At 42.8% G+C, this 21,262-nt stretch overlaps 1 protein-coding gene across 1 annotated transcript in view; it reads left to right on the top strand.

Annotated features, from left to right (window-relative positions):
• Positions 1-21,262, top strand: part of MPP4 (MAGUK p55 scaffold protein 4) — a 48,873-nt gene that overhangs the window by 11,549 nt on the left and 16,062 nt on the right. Inside the window, exons 4-14 of the mRNA XM_021703011.1 lie at positions 3,394-3,471; positions 5,755-5,835; positions 6,989-7,120; positions 8,164-8,245; positions 9,399-9,484; positions 10,990-11,061; positions 11,481-11,677; positions 14,690-14,754; positions 16,935-16,952; positions 17,353-17,355; positions 19,794-19,829. Of these exons, the coding sequence (XP_021558686.1) occupies positions 3,394-3,471; positions 5,755-5,835; positions 6,989-7,120; positions 8,164-8,245; positions 9,399-9,484; positions 10,990-11,061; positions 11,481-11,677; positions 14,690-14,754; positions 16,935-16,952; positions 17,353-17,355; positions 19,794-19,829 (850 nt within the window). The remainder of the gene's footprint in view (positions 1-3,393; positions 3,472-5,754; positions 5,836-6,988; positions 7,121-8,163; positions 8,246-9,398; positions 9,485-10,989; positions 11,062-11,480; positions 11,678-14,689; positions 14,755-16,934; positions 16,953-17,352; positions 17,356-19,793; positions 19,830-21,262) is intronic.

Below are 21,262 nucleotides of genomic sequence, written 5' to 3'. Positions count from 1 at the left end.
TGTTTTTCTGAGTCATTAATCTCTCTCAATTTGATCCCTTGGGCTTTAATCTGTTTTTCCCATGCCACCTTGGTTTCCTCTAGCTCACTAATTCGTTCTTCTGCCTCATTTACCCTAGCAGTCAGAGTATCCAGTTTAGACTGCATTTCATTCATAGTATTTTTAAGTTCAGCCTCATTAGATCTCATTTCTGCCCTTAGAGATTCTATACTGTCATTAATATTTTTCTCAAGCCTAGATATCGACTTCATATTTGTTACTCTGAAGTCTCGTTCTGACATCTTGCTTATATCCATATCCATTAGGTCTGTGGCAGAGGCCACAGTCTCTGATTCTTTTCTTTGTTGGGGGTTCCTCCTCTTAGTCATTATGTTGAGGGGTGGTTGAGGGAATGTACAGAGTCCAAATTATTGACCACAACCCAAGCAAGATGCACCTGTTTTATAGGGATCTTAGGGTTGTTGGCCTCTTGTTCTCCCAGCCTGTCTTCTGGGGGAGGGGCCTGCCATGCTGTTACTCAGGCAACCGTGTTTGGGCAGAGTTGCCCTGCCCCCTGTGGGGGGGGGGTGGGATGGGCTCTGTGAAAACTGTTTTTTGGGGGCTTTTGTTCTCTGGCAGCTTTCCCTGGCGGTTTTCCGCGTCTCTTCCGAGAGTCAGCACAAGTGACCGTATCTAAACCTCTGTCTCAGAGCAGAGAGACCGCAGTCTGCTCTTCACTGAGCTCTCCAGGCCACACTGTCTCCCTTTCTGTCTGTGCTGCTAAAAAACCTCAGTGTCCTGGGTTGTGCGCCCCACAGCAGCACTCCAAGCCCTCACTCCCAGGGCCAGGCACATCTCTGCCCTTTGTGCTTCTAAAACCGCCAGCCGCCCCCAGTTTGTATTTGTGCCCCTGCAGCTCCTGGATCCCATCCGGGGGGCTGGACTAAAATCCTTTCCCTGCCACTACTGGTCTGCGAGTCTGCCCGGTCCCCAGCGCAGGAGGTTTTTGCACTCCGGTGTTATCTCACCTTCCTGGCACAAGTTCTCGGAAGCTCCCTCCCCCTTCAGTTTATCTTCCGATATCTGCCCGCAGAATCACGGCTGCCTGCTTTGTACCTCGAGACCAACTGTAGGAGATATTCTGCTTGTAGAGGTCCAGATATATCTTCTTACATCTCAGGCTGATTTTGTGGGTGTTCAGAATGGTCTGATAGATACCCAGCTCAATTCAGGGGACCGGTTGGAATAGGGTCCCCTATTCCTCCTCCAGCTTTTTTCCTCCTCCTCAAATACTATTTTTAAGAAAGATTCTTTTAAAGTTATTTTTTGGGGATGTAGGTGTTTCCTTCTGCTAAGTGTGAAATGTGGTCAATCTTTTGATGCATGTTAATACATTCTTCAAAATAAGAGAAAGCGGTGGGGTGCCTGGGTGGCTCAGTCGTTAAGCGTCCGCCTTCGGCTCAGGTCATGATCCCAGGGTCCTGGGATCGAGCCCCGCATTGGGCTCCCTGCTTGGCAGGAAGCCTGCTTCTCCCTCTCCCACCCTTGCTGCTTGTGTTCCTTCTCTGTGTGTCTCTCTCTGTCAAATAAATAAATAAAATCTTTAAAAAAAAAAAATAAGAGGAAGTGGCAACATCTTTAGCATGAACAAAGAGGTACTCCTCACAGCAGTTGTTTTAAAACTCATTTCTTCATCTATTCATCTACTGCTGGACACTTAGGTTGGTTCCATGTCATGACTACTGCAAACAGAGCCGTGGTGAACATGGGGGTGCAGATACCTCTTTGAGCTCATGATTTCATTTCCTTTGAATACATACCCAGAGGTGAAATATACAATGGGATAGTATTCAGCCATAAAAAGAAAGAAATCCTCCCTTTTGCGACAATATGGATGGACATCGTGCTAAGTGAAATAAGACACAGAAAGACAAGTATCATATGTTTTCACTTGTATGTGGAATCTAAAAAAGCACAGCTCATAAAAACCAACACTAGGGGCTGGGGCTGGGGGAAATGGGGAGATGTTGGTCAAAGGGTCCAAGCACCGGTTATGAGAAGAATCACTTCTAGGGATGTAATGTACAGCATGATGACTATAGTTAATAATACTGTATTATGTACTTGAAAGTTGCTAAGAGAGTAGATCTTAAACGTTCTCTCACACACACCCAGTCGTAATTATGTGAGGTGATGGAGATGTTAACTTATTGGGGTACTCCGTTTGCAGTACATACATATATCAAACCAACATGCTGTGCACCCTAAACTCACACAATGTTATCTGTCAATTACATCTCAAGAAAGCTGGGGAGAAAAAGCCCCACCCGATTCCTCTCAGGTATGTTTTTCTCCTGGGATTGGCTGAAACAGCCCTCCGGTCACTAAGGGGATTCCCTTGCTCACCTGTGCAGGCTGTGTGTCCCCCTACAAGCCCTGCCTCAATTCATCTGCCTTATCACTTCCAGGCCAACTTGAGCACTGGCTCGGAGGTGGCCCAAGGAAGCACTGTCATCTCAGATCTGGACGGAGGAAGGCTGGGCCTACCTGGCCTTTTGGGCCTCATCCCTCCATCTGTGAGAGAAAGTAGATCCCTAAAATAAGGAGGGCTGTACTGCAGAGCTAGGCACGCCTTGGTGTCCTCAGCCAACTCCAGATCCCAGTTTGGAAAAAATTCCTCAGGTCAGCAGAGATGAAGTTGAAATTTTTTTTAAAGATTTTATTTATTTATTTGACAGAGAGAGAGAGAGAGAGAGGAAATGAGTGAGAGGGAGCAGAGGGAGAAGGAGAAGCAGACTCCCCACTAAGCAGGGAGCCTGATGTGGGACTCGATCCCAGGGCCCCAGGATCATGACCTGAGCCGAAGGTAGATGCTTAACCGACTGAGCCACTCAGGGGCCCCGAAGTTGAAATTTTTGTAAATGAACCTTTCTTGGAGGATTAAGGGAGGAAAAGGGAACAAACAGATAAGAGTACAATCAGCATGAGTAGTGTGCCTGGCCTCTTGTTCAGATCCTCTGTGGAACCCGAGCCACACAGCGCATGCCCTGGCCTTTGCCCAGCATAGAGGTTCCTACAGGTCTCTGGCTCCAAATCCCTATTGGTCTCAACCCTGGAAAGCCCACTTGTTAATTTAACAAGAGGAAACCTTTGAATTTCTTTTTATCAATGATGTTGGCTGGGGAAGATCAATTTCCAGTGGCAGCCAATAACCAAGCCACTGGAGGATAGGAGCCACCTCACGTGAGCCCATTTCTGTCGGACAGCGACAGACACCTTCGGAAAGGCCAGCACACCAGCCGCTCAGCTGCTGGCGCCGTGGCCCGGGCTGGCTGTCCCCTCGCAGGGCTTTCAACCCCAAACGTTAATGTCGTGTATTCAATATGTCATTCTCCCACCGTTGCTCCTCTGCAGATTTATGATTGTCTCCAGGAATTTAAAGAAAAGAAACTCGTTCCTGCCACAACTCATGCACAGACATTATCCTGTGAGGTAAGGTGGTTTTTAATCCACAGAATAGTGGGCTTTAATGAATTAAACGATCTAATGGCAAAGTTGGATTGATGATTATGCATCTCGTACGTGTTTCTAATTGAGCTTTAATAGAAGGAAGAAAATTGGTCAGCACTTCAAATTTAAACAAACAAAAAATAACATTTTTAGCATGTGTCCATTTCTCTCTTTTCTTCTCTAAACCTTAGACTTTGTTGATACTGTGTAATCCGAGAGTAAATGTTGTTATAGTATATGTTTCCCAAATGTATATCTCTAGCTGGGCTCTTCGCCTGAACTCCAGACTCCAGAGATATCCAACTGCCTCCTCTCCATCGTACTTAGATGCATACTTAATGGACCACTCAAACAACATGTCCCACGAGCTCCTGATCTTCCCCACACCCAAAGCCACTTCCCTCCCAGCCTTTTTCATCTGAGTAAGGACATCTTTGTTCTTGCAGCACTCAGACCAAACTCTTTGGTTATCTGTGACTTTCTCCTTCTCTCATACCTCGCACCCAATCTGACAACAGATCCTGTCAGCTCCTGTTTCAAAATATATCCAGAATCTTATCACTTCCACTCTGCCACCTAATAGAAACCATCATCATCTCGTATACAGATATTTGCAATATAGCCTCCTACCTGGTCTCCTGCTTCTACCCTTGAAGAGATCCTCTTGAAGCGTGTGTCAAATCATGTCGCTTCTCTGCTCAAACCCTTCCAATGACTTCCCATTTCAGGGTACACATCATAGTTCTTAGATAGCCAAACATAATGTGCCCGTTCCCTCTTTGACTTAACACTCACCACTCTAGCCCTTGTTCACTCTGCTCCAGTCAGATAACCACCCCCCCCCTTTTTTTTTTAAAGATTTTATTTATTTATTTGACAGAGAGAGACACAGTGAGAGAGGGAACACAAGCTGGGAGAGTGGGAGAGGGAGAAGCAGGCTCCTGGCCGAGCAGGGAGCCCGATGCGGGGCTCAATCCCAGGACCCTGGGATCATGACCTGAGCCGAATGCAGACGCTTAACGACTGAGCCACCCAGGCGCCCCCAGTCAGATAACCCCTTGTGGTTGTGTGAACCAGACATGCTCCTGCCACAGGCCCTTTGCACTTGCTATTCCATATGTTAGCAATGGTCTTGCCTCTATAGCCACATGATTTGCTTCCTCTTCTCCTGGTCTCCACCCAAATGTCACCTTCTCACTAAGGCTTTCTCTGGTCACCTGATCTAAAATTTCAACCCCTCAGAGCACTCCCTGTCCACCTTCCTGTTTTATTTATCTTCTTAATTCTCTTCATCAAGTAAAAATGGGGATTTTTTTTTTTAGAATGGGGATTTTTGTCTGCCACTGTATTTGTATCACTAAAAACAGTGCCTAGCATGTAGTAGATACTCAATAGATATTTCTTGAATGGATAAATAAGTGTAATCCATTTTATTATTATTTATTGTCCAAACCATATTAAAAGAAATAGAAAAAAAAGGAAGAAAAAACTGTACCCTCAGTTCCAGTAATCAACGATTCAAATTGTTCTCAGTTGTCCCCAGGAAAATACATACATACTTTATTCAGTTGTAATCCTAGGAAATGGAGGTAAAGCTTAGTAAACTACTTGTTTTCATTTGACTGTAGGTAACGAGGCTTGACTGCTGGGGTCTCATGCGGCTCAGTAAAGTCTTGAAAGGTCTTATGTCCTCTCAGAAAGCAGGTCTACACTCAAACAGAAAGGAGATCAGAATTAGAATGTTTAACACTTTTTTATTGCAATAAATATTAAAATTGGTAACCAAATAATAAGTCCTAAAACACAAATTACTATTCCCATTTTCCACACGATGAATGGAGCATCCCATGGGATTAAGCTACCTGAGTTCTCCAGGCATTTGAGTCTGTACCTGGAGAACTCTGACACCTTAATCTGCCCATAAAGATTCACATTAACAGTTGTTTTAGCACCACTAGAGGGAAATTGCCTTGGAACATATATTACAAAATTATGTTATTTCCTCCTCCAAGCCTCTGGTATGCCAGGATGGAGGCACTGGGTGTTAGACCTACCGCACATCTTGGATTCTACCTGCTGTGGTAAAGTTGAATGAGTGAGGAAAGATCCTAGGCCCTGACTTTAAAGATATAAAAGAAGGTTTCAATAACAGTTTTCTTTGGTCAATATCATGCTAGTCAGTGTATCTGTTATCCAGCTCAGGTGATGTTAACTAGGCGATGAAGATTTTTAAAAATTTTACAATGTGTGCTTTTCACCAACCAGGTAGTGGGGATATTACGTGAAACTCCTAAATCCCCTGAGATCCAAGAGCTGAAACAAATCCTCCAGGATCCACACTTTAAGGCAAGTGCATGCTAAAATAGACAAGATATGCCCATCTGGCACGTGGGCAAAGTTGGCAAGAAGAAACAAGGGTGACAGGAAATGTACTTTCTGAATAGACATTCTATTACTGTACGTGGGTGACCAACAGATTGTTCTTAAAGATATGGGACTCAGATGTGACTGGCTCTGTGTTGTTAGCCATGGAGCCAAGCCTGCCATATTTATGAGGAGACATCCAGAACTTCCCATGATGTCTTGTTTCCACCCTGCAAAGCCATTGTCCTTCTAAAATTCTGGGGGAGAATCAGGGTAGTATACTTCCTTTCCAACTTGGAAATATTTTAAGTTTTGGATGAAATGTGTGAAGAGGTTCTGAAAATATAGTATAAGGATGATTAACTCAATGAGGGAGTATATGAAGGACATTTGATTGAAGAATGTTTGATTGCAGAACAGAAGCCTATCTCACAGTACTTATAGAGTTTGAGTTCAGTTTATCAACAAATGAGAACTTTAAGAGAATATCTGCACTTGGAGCAATAGAATTTGAGTCAAATTTTCAGTTCACAAGATAACCCTAGAGAATTTTCTCTGAGTTCCAGAGAAGTTCTGTCCACCAATCTATGGAATGACTACTTCACCACCCGGTGAAATAAAAATTTAACATAATGGGCCATTAGAAGGAACTCTTTGATCACACCCTAACTCAGGAAACTACTTTTTCTCATTCTGTTCCTCATAGGCCCTTGGGAGTCACTGACACGTTAAACTAGCAAGATGTTTTGATTACTGTCTCCCATTCTGCCTTAATTAGGGAAAATATTATAAAAGTTATTCCGTAGTTCAAACTTATCGGAGCACCATGGATTACATGGGTTTGCAGGAAATGAGAAAGTGACAAAATACATTTTAGCAGAAATGCAAGAATATATTATGTATCACTTAACCTCTCCGTGCCTCATTTCTTTATGAAATGGGGACAATAAATATACCTGCCTCATGGAGTTATTGTGAAGATTGAGTTAATCCACATAAAATGCTATGCTCAGCACATATGTGTTGGTTGTTGTGGTGATGGTGGTGGTTTGTCTTACAGAGTGTTAGCTCACCGTCTTCTAGAAGGGTGTGTCCTGTGTGTGACCTTTGTTCACCTTGCCTTCTCTGTTCCTAGGCCTTGCTCAGTGCCCATGACACTGTGGCTCGGAAAGATTTTGAACCCCTTCTCCCCCCATTGCCAGACAATATCCCTGAGAGTGAGGAAGCAATGAGGATTGTTTGTTTGGTGAAAAACCAACAGCCCCTGGTAAGGAAATCACTTTATCTTCTCAGTTAGAATGGTATCAGGGCTAATTGTGAACCAAGGGTTAATTGTGAACTACATTATCTCTTGTAGTTATTTAATATAATGTTAGATATTCTTGCTTGTATAGTTTGAGGCATTCAGTTAATGTGAGGGCATCCATGATAATGGCTAGCGCACGATGTCCTAGGGGAAAGGCAGCGGGAGAGGGAGAGAGAGTTCCAAGCAGGCTCCACACTCAGTGCAGAGACCAAAGTGGGGCTTGATCTCACGACCCTGAGATCATGACCTGAGCTGAAATCCAGAGTCAGATGCTTAACTGACTGAGCCACCCAGGTGCTCCATGTTTTATTTTATTATTTGGCTCTCTGAAGTACATACATTTCACTAAATTCCAATGTATTTATCTAAGTTTTTTTTCCTTTACTAATTGGAAGCTAAGTGAGGCATTAATTTGATTTTCTAAGAATAGTCTCTTTGATTAGGTTGTAATGGTGAGAGCTTTCTTTATCTTTGGAAGGATCTAAATATTATTTTGTATCCATGTGGTTGGGTAGAGATTTTGGTAGGTCAAGGTTGAATGAATGGCCCTGGCTGGTATAAATACCCTCTTCTAGAGGGAAGGGGGGTGGGGGGATGGGTTAGCCCGGTGATGGGTATTAAGGAGGGCACGTATTGCATGGAGCACTGGGTGTTATGCACAAACAATGAATCATGGAACACTACACCAAAAACTAATGATGTAATGTATGGTGATTAACATAACATAATAAAAAAAAAGAAGTAAAAGAAATGAGTAGGACTTAGGGATAAACAGATTTAATGCTCAGTAATTCTTGTGCCTCAGTGCTTATCTACATAGTGTTCATATGACATTCCAAAAGACCCTTACTTCAAGGACATCTTGAAAAAAGAAAATAAATGTATTAATGCAACAACAACAACAAAATACCCTCTTCTGACCAGACCAGAGCTCTATTGAGGGAAGCCACCAGGAAAATGGTCATGTTAGGTAAAAGAGGGATTCCATTGTACTCTCTCCCCAGGGAGCTACCATCAAGCGCCACGAGATGACAGGGGACATCCTGGTGGCCAGAGTCATCCACGGTGGGCTGGCTGAAAGGAGTGGTAAGCTGGAGCTGCAGGGTACACACGGGACCAGAGAAATAGGAAACCCTTAATTGTTTAGTCTTTCCAGGGAAACCCCTCTTTCCTAACCACAGTCAGGGCTTCTCTGCATGGCATTGCTTGGTTACTAAGAAGGAGGGAATAAATATTCCAGAAAACCCTGTTCCCTTCCTTCACTGAAGCCCCATATTCAAATCCACTCAGTTTACCTTCTCGTGGTAACCTAACAAGCTAAGTATCAGCATGCCACTCTGTAGAAAAAGAAACTGAGGTTCAAAGAGATCAAGTAAGTGACGTGCTCGAGGTTGCACAGTTCAAGTTAGGATGCAAGTCCAGGTTTGCCCGCTCTATATTCCCATCTCCTGCTCTTCCCCTGGTCCTTCTGCTTTCAACAGGCGTAGCTCTACCCCGACCTTGAAGTGCCCATTGCTTGCCCTTTCTACCAGCCAACAGAATGTCCTTCCTTTTACTGCTGCGTTTCTGTGCCTGCTGTCCCCCCCGTCACTGCCCAGGGCCCTGCAGAGCTGGCATGAGTTTCATACCCCAACATTCTTAGAGCAGTGACCCCAAGGATTTCCTAGTTGCTAAGTCCCTCGGCCCTTCCTTTGGCCTCAGTTTTATTTTTACTTCTCTAGCACATTCAACGTCAACCATAACAGTCTTGATGTTTTCATCATCCTTGGTTTCTATTCCGTGACATCATCCTACATCTCATCTCCTCCCCTGACAACTGTCCTGCATACTCCTGTTTCTCAAAGCTGGATCATGACCCCACGTTCCTCCACATTTCCTCTTGGAAGAATGCCCCACCCCCTTTCTTTGTCATTGATCATTTACTCATGACGCTGACATCTTTACTTTTAGTGTTACTTTCATTTTGCAACATCAGATTAGCAAAAATGAAAATATCACCATCACTTAACACCCAGTGAAGAGTTGTAAAAATGCAGTTCTCTGTGCTTTGGTGTACACTAGAATAACCAGTCTGTATGATTAGGATTAGGATTATTTCAGAGTAAATTTTTAAATGTTAGAGCATGCTTGGGTCAGTGAGTTTGCTAAAAATCTTTGGTGTAGTTACCTCTATTTTTTTTTTTTTTTTTTTTGCAAATTTCCTTGTGCCCTTCTTTGTTTTGTGTTCCTTTTTGCCTAGGGTTGTTATATGCTGGAGACAAACTGGTGGAAGTGAATGGAGTTTCAGTTGAGGGACTGGATCCTGAGCAAGTGATCCATATTCTGGTAACAGTCTTCTGTTTGCCTTCTCGATGACTCAGTACAATGCTGGAGCTGCCCTGAGCCTGTCTGGCCCATGGTGTGGGCACTGTTACATGAGGGGAATTTGGTCCCTTGTGGCAACTTCCTTTCTCCGGACCCCCAGACCTTTTCTGCTTCTGTGCAGCTCAACCCCCAGCCTCCCACCCCAATCTGGTTTCTGCTGGGACACTTCTCTTGCCAACCTGCTCTTTCGGCCTTAGGAAGGCTTCCAGTTTCCCCAGCCCAGGTCCCTTGTTGCCTGGGTTGCTTCTTTGGAAACTGAGCCTGGGGTGGACAGAGTGAGACTTTGGAGGGGAGTATGAACCTGAGCAAACTACCCTTGTTCCCCTACCATTTTTATACAGCCTAAATCTATTTAACATCTTCCTTGAGGTAGCTTCTGGGTAGGAGAGATGTCCCGGGAGGCTACCCTATGGGGAGGGGGATTTCCTTGCTTGCCCTGCCACTGACCTTGGTGGTTGAACCTGGGGATTTATGACCAGATGATAGTTTCTTCCAGGCCCCCATGCCCACTTTTCAAACCTTTGCCTGAATCACAGTCATAGTGGCATGCCCCTGCCTTCTCCCCCATGCGCACCCCAAGTGTGGGGCCTGAGGTGGATGGCTATTTATTGTATAGACTAGTGGTTTTCAAACTGGGTTTGGGGGGGGAACTCTAAATTTTCATAGATGTGCCTCAGGGACTGAGATGAGAGGTGGTATTATAAGGAGTATACCAGGCCCTGAAATATTTGCAAATGACCCCTGCTGCAAGATGCTGCATGGCACGAAGCCACTGCAAATGGAGCTTGAAGTTCTGTCAATCACAGACACACATGGCTCTGCCTCAGCCATTTTGGTGGTAGCTGCAGAGCCAGGATGGTGGGGTTGTGAAATTTTGAGGAGTGAGGACAAGGTTTTGCTCATCTCTGGATTCGCAGTGCATGTGACAGGAGGATCTTATCTTCTCCATCAGGCTGAGAGATTCTCTGTCTCCTCAAAATGTTTGAGGGCCCCCATTCCCACCATTAGCTTGGCACTTGTCAGTCCCCTCAGAAGACTTGGGAGCCTCTTCTCCCCATCAGACTGGGCTGCCTGGTGCAGGAACAGGGGCTCAGGAAGTAATTACTGACTGAGGTTTGAGGAAGGCAAGTCAGATCAAGATGTCATCTCTTTCCCCAGCATCTGTAGGAAGAAGACCTTGCTGAAGAAGGTTGCAGGTTGGAGTGTTCCTGGGAGAGGCTGGGCCTCAGGGTGGGGCTCAGCAGGCCAGGGACTCTGGAGCCCCACAGCCAAGCAGAAGCTGAGCTGCACTTCTTCCTAATTGCCACTTCTGCATGGTGATATTTAGCTGTTGAACTCTTGTAAAAATCCCTGTGGGGGATGTCACCCTTAAAGCTGGCCACACTGTGTTGTAACTCCTTCTGCTGAACCCCAATAATCCAGTGAATCCTGTGATTTGTTATCCCCTCCCCTTTGATATTTTCTAGGCCATGTCTCGCGGCACAATAATGTTCAAGGTGGTTCCAGTTTCTGCCCCTCCTGTTAATAGCCAGACGATGGTAAGAAAGCACTGAGCCTTCATAATCACACATAGTAAATTCTCAAGTAACAATGAGAGTGACTTAATATTTTGTATCATACTGCCCTTCTCTATAATGTGTTGCACATTTCTCAATACTGATGATATGAGGGGCAAATGAGTAAATGAATACAATAAAAGGAGATGGGGTACAAGTTTAAAAAGTAACATCAAGAATGGGAAACACTTGAGCAAAAATTTCTCAGCACTGAGAGATTCTGTTGCCAAAGTCACTTTATTCATGGATCTTAGACTCAGTTAAAGAGGCAAGTTCTCCCTTTCGGAGAGTGTGGGGAGACAAGATAGGAACAGAGGTGGAGGAGTGGAGAAATGGTTTTAAGTCTTGACAACCCATGGGCAAGGGTTCTTCTGATGGGGCCATTTTGCACCTGCTGTCAGGTGTACGTTCGTGCCATGACTGAGTACTGGCCCCAGGAAGATCCCACCATCCCCTGCATGGACGCAGGGTTGCCTTTCCAGAAGGGGGACATCCTTCAGATTGTGGACCAGAATGATGCCCTCTGGTGGCAGGCCCGGAAAATCTCAGACCTTGGTACCTGTGCTGGACTAATTCCTTCTAACCACCTTCTGAAGAGGTAAGAAAACTCTCACTCCTGGACTCAGGACTGAGCCATCAAGAAATAAAATGTTTTCTCAGGCTTCTGTTATTACAGTTAAGATGAGGTAAGGGAGACAAGTAGATGGATAAACACATACACTGGTCTATAAATCCAAAAGTCAACTTTTCCATATACCCTAAGCATCTTAAATACCAAGAAGATCAGAATAATCATACCAGCTAGAAAAGAGAGAAAAGCACTTGTGAAACTCAAACTTAAGAAGATAGTTCTAACTCCCTTTATTAATCATTTGAGGCTGAGTTGAAACCTCAGTTGAATCTGAACCCATGACCCTCACTTTTATGTTCTTGAGGTCTGAGGGAATGAGTAAAGATAGAAGATAGAAAAAGGTCCAAGGCTCAGCCAGTGATAAGAAACCAAGAAGAAGGAAAAGAACTAACAATAGAAATTAAGAAGGAGTGACCAATGAGGCAAGATGAAAATCAACCACATCAGCTGCTGTAGAGTGGACTGAGAAGTAACCATTGGATCTGGCAATATGGCAGTCATAGGTGATCCTGATAAAAGCAATTTCAGTGGAGGGATGGGACCAAAATCCTAGCAGAGTGGGATTTGAAGAAATTGATGGCATGAGACATTTTAGTACAAAGCAGAGCAGAGCAATGGAGAAATAGCTGGAAGGGAAAGTGGAGTGGTATGAGAGAACTTTTTTAGATGAGGGACGTAATGCTGGTGGGAACAGTCCAGTGAGAGGGAAAACTTTTATGATAGAGAAAAAAGAGAAAAGAATTGCTATGGTCAATGTCCTTGAGCAGACAGGAAGAGAGATGATCTAGTACAGTTGACCATTGAACAACGCAGGGGTTAGAGGTGCTGACTCTGTGCAGTCAAAAATCTGCATATGACTTTTGACCCCCCCCAAACTGAACTACTGATAGCCTGCTGTTGACCAATAACATAAACAATGGATTCACACATATTTTGTATGTGAAATGTATTATATACTGTATTCTTACAATGAAGTAAGCTAGAGAAAGAAAATATTAATAAGAAAATTATAAGGAAGAGAAAATACATTTACAATACTGTACTATATTTATTGAAAAATAATCCATATATAAGTGGGTCTGTTTAAAGGTCAGTGATATACAAGTAGAGGGGTTGATCCTATACCAGATCATAAACAGTAATAGTAACAGCAGAGAATCCAGAGTGTGTGGACACAGTTGAAGGTGAGGGATATGGTGGGAGTTTGTGCAAGTTCTCTATCAACCACTCTGATTTTCTCAGTGAAATAAGAAGTAATGTCATCTGAGTATTGTATAAGAATCACAGACCCATACCCCTGAAACAAATAATACATGATATGTTAATTTTTTAAAAAGAGAGGAAAAAAAGAAGTAATGTCATAGGCTGAGAGTAAGGGTGGGTAAGGAGGTGCTGGGAAGGAGAGAGGAGAAAGTTTGAGATGTTTCAATGAGAACCTGAGAGCAGATGCATTAGGTAAATTTAGTATGATCAGCAGGAAGGGCCCACTTAAGGTTAAATGTCATGCACTTGAAATGATTCCGGTCAGCTTCCTGGTGGGCAGGTCTAGATGACGCAGAATTGGATTTAACAGTAAATGTAGAAAAGGCCATGGGAGTGATGGACCCTGATGCTTAAGCTAGTAAGGAGAGAAATGAAGGAGTAAGTGTCAGTGGAAAGGAAGTAAAATCAATGGATTATAGGTCCATAGGAGGTCAGCAGATTATTGGCGCTGGGGAGACAGGAGGTGTTGGGAGAAGAAAGGGATGCTGGAAGATGAGATTGAGTTACTAATACTGAAAAGGTCTGGGGTATGACCCTGGGAGGCACTGGCTAAGGTCGAACGAACACTGAGTAAGAACTGGGAGGCAGGAGATCAAGGAACCCAGAGGCAAGGGTGTTCGGAGGGGCATTTGTATGCCTAATGGAATCCTGGAAAATCCTGACAGAACCATGTTGAGAGCATGAGAGTGAGCAGGTGTAATCTGGAGATGGCCAAGACCCCACCTCCGGGCCTGTGGAGCTGCACTGAGTGGTGGCCTGGAAGCAGCTACCAGAGCCCGTGTGCACCTGTCCTCATGTCCACAGTTGGTGAGGTCAGCTGGCAGCTGGAAATCTCCACCAGGAGAGTACTGACTCAAAAGAAATCAGCAGACCTGCTCATCTGCTCCTTCCCTTCCCCCAGAGCTGGTTTACCAGCAACCCACTGGCAGTGGGAGTGGAAACAAGCCACCTCTTGAAAGGTGAAGGGGAGCAGTTCCCTCAGGAGCCCTGGGCTTGGGTTAGAGTGAGGTGAAGGGCTGTCACACACAGTAGAGGCTCAAGTCTGGGAGACGTGGCTGAGGATTGATGTCGAGATCCACAGGGTGTGGGAAAGGGCTTTGGGGAGGCCGGGTGGTGGACGGAGCCTTACAGGAATCAATGTGCAGAAGATAAGGGATGACCCGAGCTGTAGGGGCTGACAAGAACAGGGATAAAGGCCTCATGAGATTAGTCCTTGCGATCTCAAGACACAAAGCAGTGAGGAGGCTCGGTGGGGGTCTTGCAAGGCACCCTCAGAAATGACAGGTTTATTGGGTTAATGCACAAATATAGGGTACAGAAGGAGCAAAATCCATGTGGCTCTAAGGGAACTGTGGAGCATCAACAGCCTGAGAGGGGAACCGGGACGTGCTGTGAAGGCTCAGAGGCAAGCTAAGCCTCCGGAGATGCAGGGGCCCCTGGGCCAGTTACTGAAGCTCTGGGGCCTGTGAACACTTGGTCACCGGCCAGATTTTCAGTAGAAGTCAAAGTTGCTCTGAAAGGATCTTGTGAGGCAGGAAAAAAATGCTAAGAAAGCCTGTGTATTTGGAGAATATTTGATGATGTGTTTGGAGAAGAAATCTCCCTCTTTACATGGGTGGAGGCAGCAGAATTCTAGGAAACACTGGATCTATTTCACCTGCGTTAACCTGGGTTGACTTTTTTTTTCCCCCTCACGGGGTATTTCTTTGTGCATAGGAAACAACGGGAGTTCTGGTGGTCTCAGCCATACCAGCCTCACACCGGGCTCAAATCCACCATATGTGAGTGTGCTGATCCCTCAGACCCAGCGTGTGCATCACAGGGAAGCCTGCTCCTTCTCTCCCAGGGCTGGCTTCCTGCCCAGGAGAGGATCTCTAAATGTCCCCCCTGCCCAAATAGCCTCCTGGCAGCCATCTGAAATCCTACTCTGCACGTTCATTCCTTTGGATTTAGAAGAGTTTATGAAAATGCACATGTTCATGTGTTGGTGACACCTTCAGTGAAGGCTCCCCAGCTTGGAGTCCCCCAAGGTCTCTACAGCTAGCATATACGTTACACCCATGCTGGCGAGCAAAGCTGCATGGCTGCACACAAACCTTCATCTGCACTCTATGCAGGGGGGGTAAATATCACTCTATTTGGAAGCTCTGCTGAACAGTTCTATGTGCCTTTGATGAATAAACATGGGACTGAATTATTAATCAATGCAGCTTGCCTGCTAGACAGTCTTATTCAAATGGCAGCAGAGGAACGGCTAGTAAAGGGATCCATGGTGGCAAAGGCTTGTAAACTACTTTTTGCCTTAATACGTGGGGGCTGCAGCTTGGCAGAGCTCAGCGGGAACTGTCTGTGTGAGGCCCTTCAGAAAGGGCCCGAATTCTGGCGCCTGGGAAGGAGGGAAGGAAGGGGAAGGGCAGCAGGTGGAGGGAGGGGCGCCTGGCCGGAGGCTGCAGGGGGACGAGCCTAGACAACAGTGTCCGTGTCACAGATCAGCCCATGGCCAGTCCTCGGTCACTTTATTACTCACTTTCTCGGCCCCACATTAGTTTTTCTTTTCTTTTTCTCTTGAAAACTTGTGATGACAACTATAGAGAGAGTTTTGAAAGAAGAAAACCCCCTTATGAGTCCTTTGTACTGGCAATGTGTTCACATCACCTTACGGATACATATCTTAGGCTAACAGCTGCAATACCACTTCCTATCTTTTTTTCACCTAACATTTTATGAGAAACATTTTTCATGATATGATCTTCATAGTGATATTTTAGTTATTTCCCCTGTGTTTTGGAGAAGTTTTTTTGTTTTTTCATTTTTTTGTTTTTTACCAAACCAGACTGACGTGCTTCTTTAATTGGCTTTCCTATTTCATTTCTCAAAGGCACATGGAAATGCTGCTGAAACTTCTAATCAGCATCCGATAACTAGTACGCCACCGGTTGATGTTTAATTTGCTCATGTAGCCTGAGTGCGATTTACATTAGACTTTTGGAAAAGTCCATCCTGAAAAAGAATTTGTAGCCCCTATTATTATACTCACGTATCTCTAACTCCAAGAACCCCAAGGACAGAGTTGCTGACTTAAAGGGTCGCCTCTCACAGGGATGTTTCTGATGGAGCATGATCAGTTTCTAAACTATTAGATCATTTCTTTTCTTTTTAACTGTTTTAGATGGTGCTGCCGTAAGTATTATTTTGTATCTTTCTGCTTAATGTTACCATAGGGAGAGAATAATCTCAGGAGCAGGTTACTGACTCCAGAGGTATAGGCAATTTTATTTAACAAGACTTAATGAAAAATTTGCAGGTAACTATTAAAAATATATTGACTGAAGATGCACATACAGTTGAATGGTCGCCTTTCTCTTTTCTTCCTTCCTCCCTCTCTCCCTTCTTTCTTTCTCTCTCTTTCTCCCTTCGTTCTTTCCCTCCTTTCTTTCTTTCTTCTTTCTTTCTTTCTTCCTTCTTTCTTTCTTTCTCTTTCTTTCTTTCTTTCTTCTTTCTTCTTTCTTCTTTCTTTTTCTTTCTTTCTCTTTCTTTCTTTCTTTCTCTTTCTTTCTTCTTTCTCTTTTTTCTTTCTTTCTTTCCTTCCTCTCTTCCTCCCTCCCTTTTTTCCTCCCTCCCTTCCTTTTATTCCAGTCAAAATTTGAGTTCCTAAAATATGCTGAAAGTGCATTAACTCAGAAATGAGTAGAACACAACACTTACAGAACTTCAGGGTGGGAAGGGAGTAGATTTGCCAGAAGCAAGATCTCCATTTCCAACAAGATTCATAAATGTATCAGTTTCTATAGGATATTTATTTTATCATTTTGTTACCAAATCTCTACCAAATTTCTATAGATTAAGCCCAGAATATTACTATAATTAATTTTTATTTTCTTATTATAAGTTAACCTGAGAAACTATAGCATTAACCAATGTGCTCTCTTTCTTTCCGCTTCCGTTATTTGTCTGTACCCAGCAATTTCTATGGAAGAAGGTAAGAAATAGTATTTGAAAAAACAACAACAACAACAAAATAACCTCATCTCCAAAGTCTCATAGAAATTTTGTATAGTTTTCTTAATTCACTTTAATCCAGTTCAGCTATTTATTAAGCTCTTCCTGTATACCTATTAGTGTGCCAGTCACCAATACCCTAATTTGTAAAAAAGATGTCAGTCAAAAGAAAGCACACATGATGTTATTGTCCTAACACTGAGAGGAATAGGAGAAAAGAGAGAGAACATTTAGATGCAGCTCATGGTAAAAATTCAATAAAAGTTGTGAAACTGGTTCACTGTTTTGTGTCACCTGTTTTACACACACGGTCTTAAAAATAACCCTGTAAGGAATTTCAATTGTTCCCATTTTATAGATGAGAAGACTGAGGTTCAGAGAAGGTAAGAATATTGGGAGGTATTGCAGGCAGTGTAATCTGGATTGAAGCTTCTGTCTGAAGGGCCCTGCATCAAGGGCAAATGAAACTTCCGGGTATTATTTCTCTCTTTCTCCAAGCCCAGACACGCAGGTGACTCATTCTGATGCCAAACACACACACAAAAGCTGGAAAGCAAGATGCTACCTGCTTGTGGAGGGGGACAGAAGAGAAGAGCAGTCCCCTAGGCATCCCTATATTTCAGTCCTAAAATTCAGTCCTGAATCAGGCCACCATCACAAGACACCACAGACTGGTGGTGCCTTAAACAGCAAACACTTATTTTCTCAGGGTTCTGTCAGCCCGAAGTCCAAGATCAGGGTTCGGTGGGTCTGGTTTCTGGTGAGGCTTCTTTCTGGCTTGCAGATGTTTGCCTGTCCTTGGGCCCCAATCTTATGACCTCATTCAACCTTAAAGGCCCTGTCTCCAAATACAGCCAAACTGGGGGCTAGAACTTCAACATACAAATTCAGGAGGGATAACAATCTGTCCATAACACGTACCCTTGCCAACAGTGTGGAATTGTTGATTTTGAGAGAGTAAAATCAGTGTCTGTCTTAGATCCCAGAGTTGCAAGTTAGAAAAATCAGGGCTACTTGTGTTGTTATTAGAAATTCACTCCTGTCCTCTGTAAAACAGGAATAATAATTGTAGTTTTCCTTTGCTTAAAAAGAAAACACATAAAACCTCTAGTTATGTCTAGTTATGTCTTAGGAACTAATGGATTCACTGTTGTTATAAAATACTGATTTGAAAAGTAATGTCTCAATAAATAAAAGGAATTGAATGACAGCTATGTTACTTGTTTACCTGTGTCCCTATCTCTATAAAGCAGTATTATTTTATAAAATTTTTTATATTGCACATTTTACTTAGATAGTTAATGATATGGTCTGTAAGGAGGTGGTGATAAGTTTATTATGACTTGATAATATTATAGCTTATTATAAAGACAATTATTTGCAGTTTTGGAACATGATAAGACTTATTTATTAAACCACTATTTATTGTGGTGCCTGGGTGGCTCAGTTGGTTAAGTGACTGGTTCTTGATTTCAGCTCAGGTCATGATCTCAGGGTCCTGGGACCAAGTCCCTCATCGGGCTCTGTGCTCAGCTCAGAGTCTGCTTGAGATTCTCTCTCTGCCTCTCCCTCTGCCTCCCCACTAAATAAATAATAAATAAAATATTTTTTAAAACCCCTTTAAACTACTATTTATTGATCACTTGGGAAGTGCTGGGCACTGTGTTAGGCGCAAGATGTACAGTGCTGAAAAAAATTATTTTTTCCAAACATATATTCAAATCAACTATTTTGATATTAAAAGGAAAATTCAGTTCAATTTAATAATTTATCAGGTACCTATTACGTGCAAGACACTGTACTAAACTCTGTAAAGTATAAAAATTAGCAAAACAGTTTCTGTTTTCAAGGAGCTATCTAGGAGGGCAAATAAAGCAAATATGCAAATGATTATATTACAAGGTGGAATAGATGTGCAGTAGCAGCGAATTCAAGGTAGGAGGAAGAAAATGCTATGCAGTTGATGGCAGAGATATTCATTTTAGTTAGTGTTTGAGATGGACCTTGAAGCATTACAGGCAAAGGAAACAGCATAAGCAAGGGCACAGAGGAGGCCTGATGGAGGCCATTCTAATGGGGGTACAAGACATGTGAAGGAAAGAAGTAGCTAATAGCCTTCAAAGTTGGGCTTGGGTCATGTTGTAGAGGGTTTTGGTTATTAGGATGGGATGGGTGGTTTTAAAAATTATAGTCTCTTATCCTGTTATGGATAGCCCAGCTAAAGGTAAAAATAGTTAACATTTATTGCATACTTACCATCTGTCTGAGCTTTTCATTATCTCAATTAATCCTCTTATATGGTAGGTATTACTACCGTCACTATTTATAGATGGAAAACTGAAGCTTGAGGTAAACTAGTTGGCCCACTCAAAAAGATGATTTTTTTTTTTAAGATTTTATTTATTTGTCAGAGAGAGAGAACACAAACAGGGGGAGGGGCAGGCAGAGGGAGAGGGAGAAGCAGGCTCCCTGCTCAGCAGGGAGCCCGATGCGGGGCTCCATCCCAGGACCCTGGGATCATGACCTGAGCCAAAGGCAGACGCTTAACTGACTGAACTACGCAGGTGTCCCAAAAAGCTGATGCTTTTAAAATTTTAACCATTTTATGTTATGTAGCCTTCTATACCATAGATTTTCACTTTCATTTAATACAGTGGAGTCGTTTTTATCTCTCCAAGTGAGCAAGCACGAGGAATAGTTGTAAGAGTAATGTTATTATAAGATGGTCTGCATTTTACTGACATAGATCTATACATTGGGAATTTTGTTTGTGATACTAATACATTTTAAGTTCTATTTTTTCCTTTCTATCTTCTTTTAGATGACATGAAGATTGATGAGAAGTGTGTGGAAGCAGGTAACATTTCCTCTTGACAGATGTACCACCAGAAGGAATATGAAGTACCTCAGCTGTAGATTTTCTGAAGCAGAGTTAGCCAAATGGGGCCACAGACCTTTCCTCTGGAAGAAATGTGTAAAACGAACCCCTCCTCCCCCACCACATCCTTTCTCTGTGGTTCTGGCACTTGGAAGGGAAGCACAGCTGTGGGAATGTATCCAGGCTCTAAACCAACCTTCTAGAAAGTGTTCTAGAAAGCAGTGTCTTGGAAATGATCACAGGAACACTTAGTAATACTCAGGTGTTACATTCAGTAACATTCAGTGGAATGTCTGGAAACTGCCATGCTCTTTGTGAAATACTATAAAATATTGAAATGCCAATTTTTAAAAAGCAACATATATTTTTTATTATTGTTTGGTAACATCTTCTGATAGATTCTAGTATAGCTAATTAGTAGTGGGTTCCAAATTTTTGAGAAATATATGAAAACTTTTTGTGTTTCTATACTTAAATTTTTTTTGTAAATTGGGAAAAGATTTCCCAAATTTAGTGACAGAACTGAGATTGGCTCTGTTGATTGTTGATGCTGGGAGACTATTGGGAAGTCTTTAGTCCGATAGGTGAGTTTGTCTTGGCTTTCTGGGCTAATCTAGTTTTTAGAAATTAAAGAACAATATGAAATCCTTAAATAGCAGATATTTCAAAGATTCACATATACCTCCCAGAACAACTACAGAATAATGCTGACACCATATTTTTTTCTATCAAGTTTTTTAAAAACTCGTGCCAATATTCATTTCTTTCTGTAATTTAAAATTTTTATTAGGTAATATGTTCACATACTTTAAAATTCAAAAACTACAAAAGTATAGAGTTCCTCTTTTTCCCTGCTACCCTGCTCAGTTTTACTTCTTGAGGCAACAAATGCTCTGTTTCTTGTTGATTCCTCCAGACATATTCTGTGCATATAAAAGCGATGATGTGTATTTTTTCTCCTCTCCCCACCATCATCCTCACCATTTTAAAAAAAACACGCTTTTAAAAAAAAAAAAAAAAGACTTTTTTGATGGTATGCTATACACAGTATTCTGCTCCTGGCTTTTTTTCTTAGCGTTATATATGATTCCATCTTAGCACATAAAGAGCCTCTTCCTTTGTTTTTAATAGCTTATTGGTGAAATAAATTATTGTGCATTTATACAATCACTTATCAGTAGACATTTGAGTTACATCCAATCTTCTCTATTACAAAGAGTGCTACAATGAGTAGGGTTGTAAACACATTGTCTTTGCAAACACATCCATGTAAACACATGGATGAGTATGCCTAGACGCAGTATTGCCTGATCCAAGGATGAATGCGTTAGTAGTGTTGCTACATATTTCAAACTGCTCTCCACATACATTCTAGTTTCTTAATCTTTAATATTTCTTTAAAAATGCTAATA

The sequence above is a fragment of the Neomonachus schauinslandi genome, chromosome 3 (assembly GCF_002201575.2).
Source record: "Neomonachus schauinslandi chromosome 3, ASM220157v2, whole genome shotgun sequence".
Classification (NCBI taxonomy): Eukaryota; Metazoa; Chordata; class Mammalia; order Carnivora; family Phocidae; genus Neomonachus; species Neomonachus schauinslandi.
The sequence above is the reverse complement of the archived record's forward strand: the minus strand, read 5'-3'. Positions and strand labels throughout refer to the sequence as shown.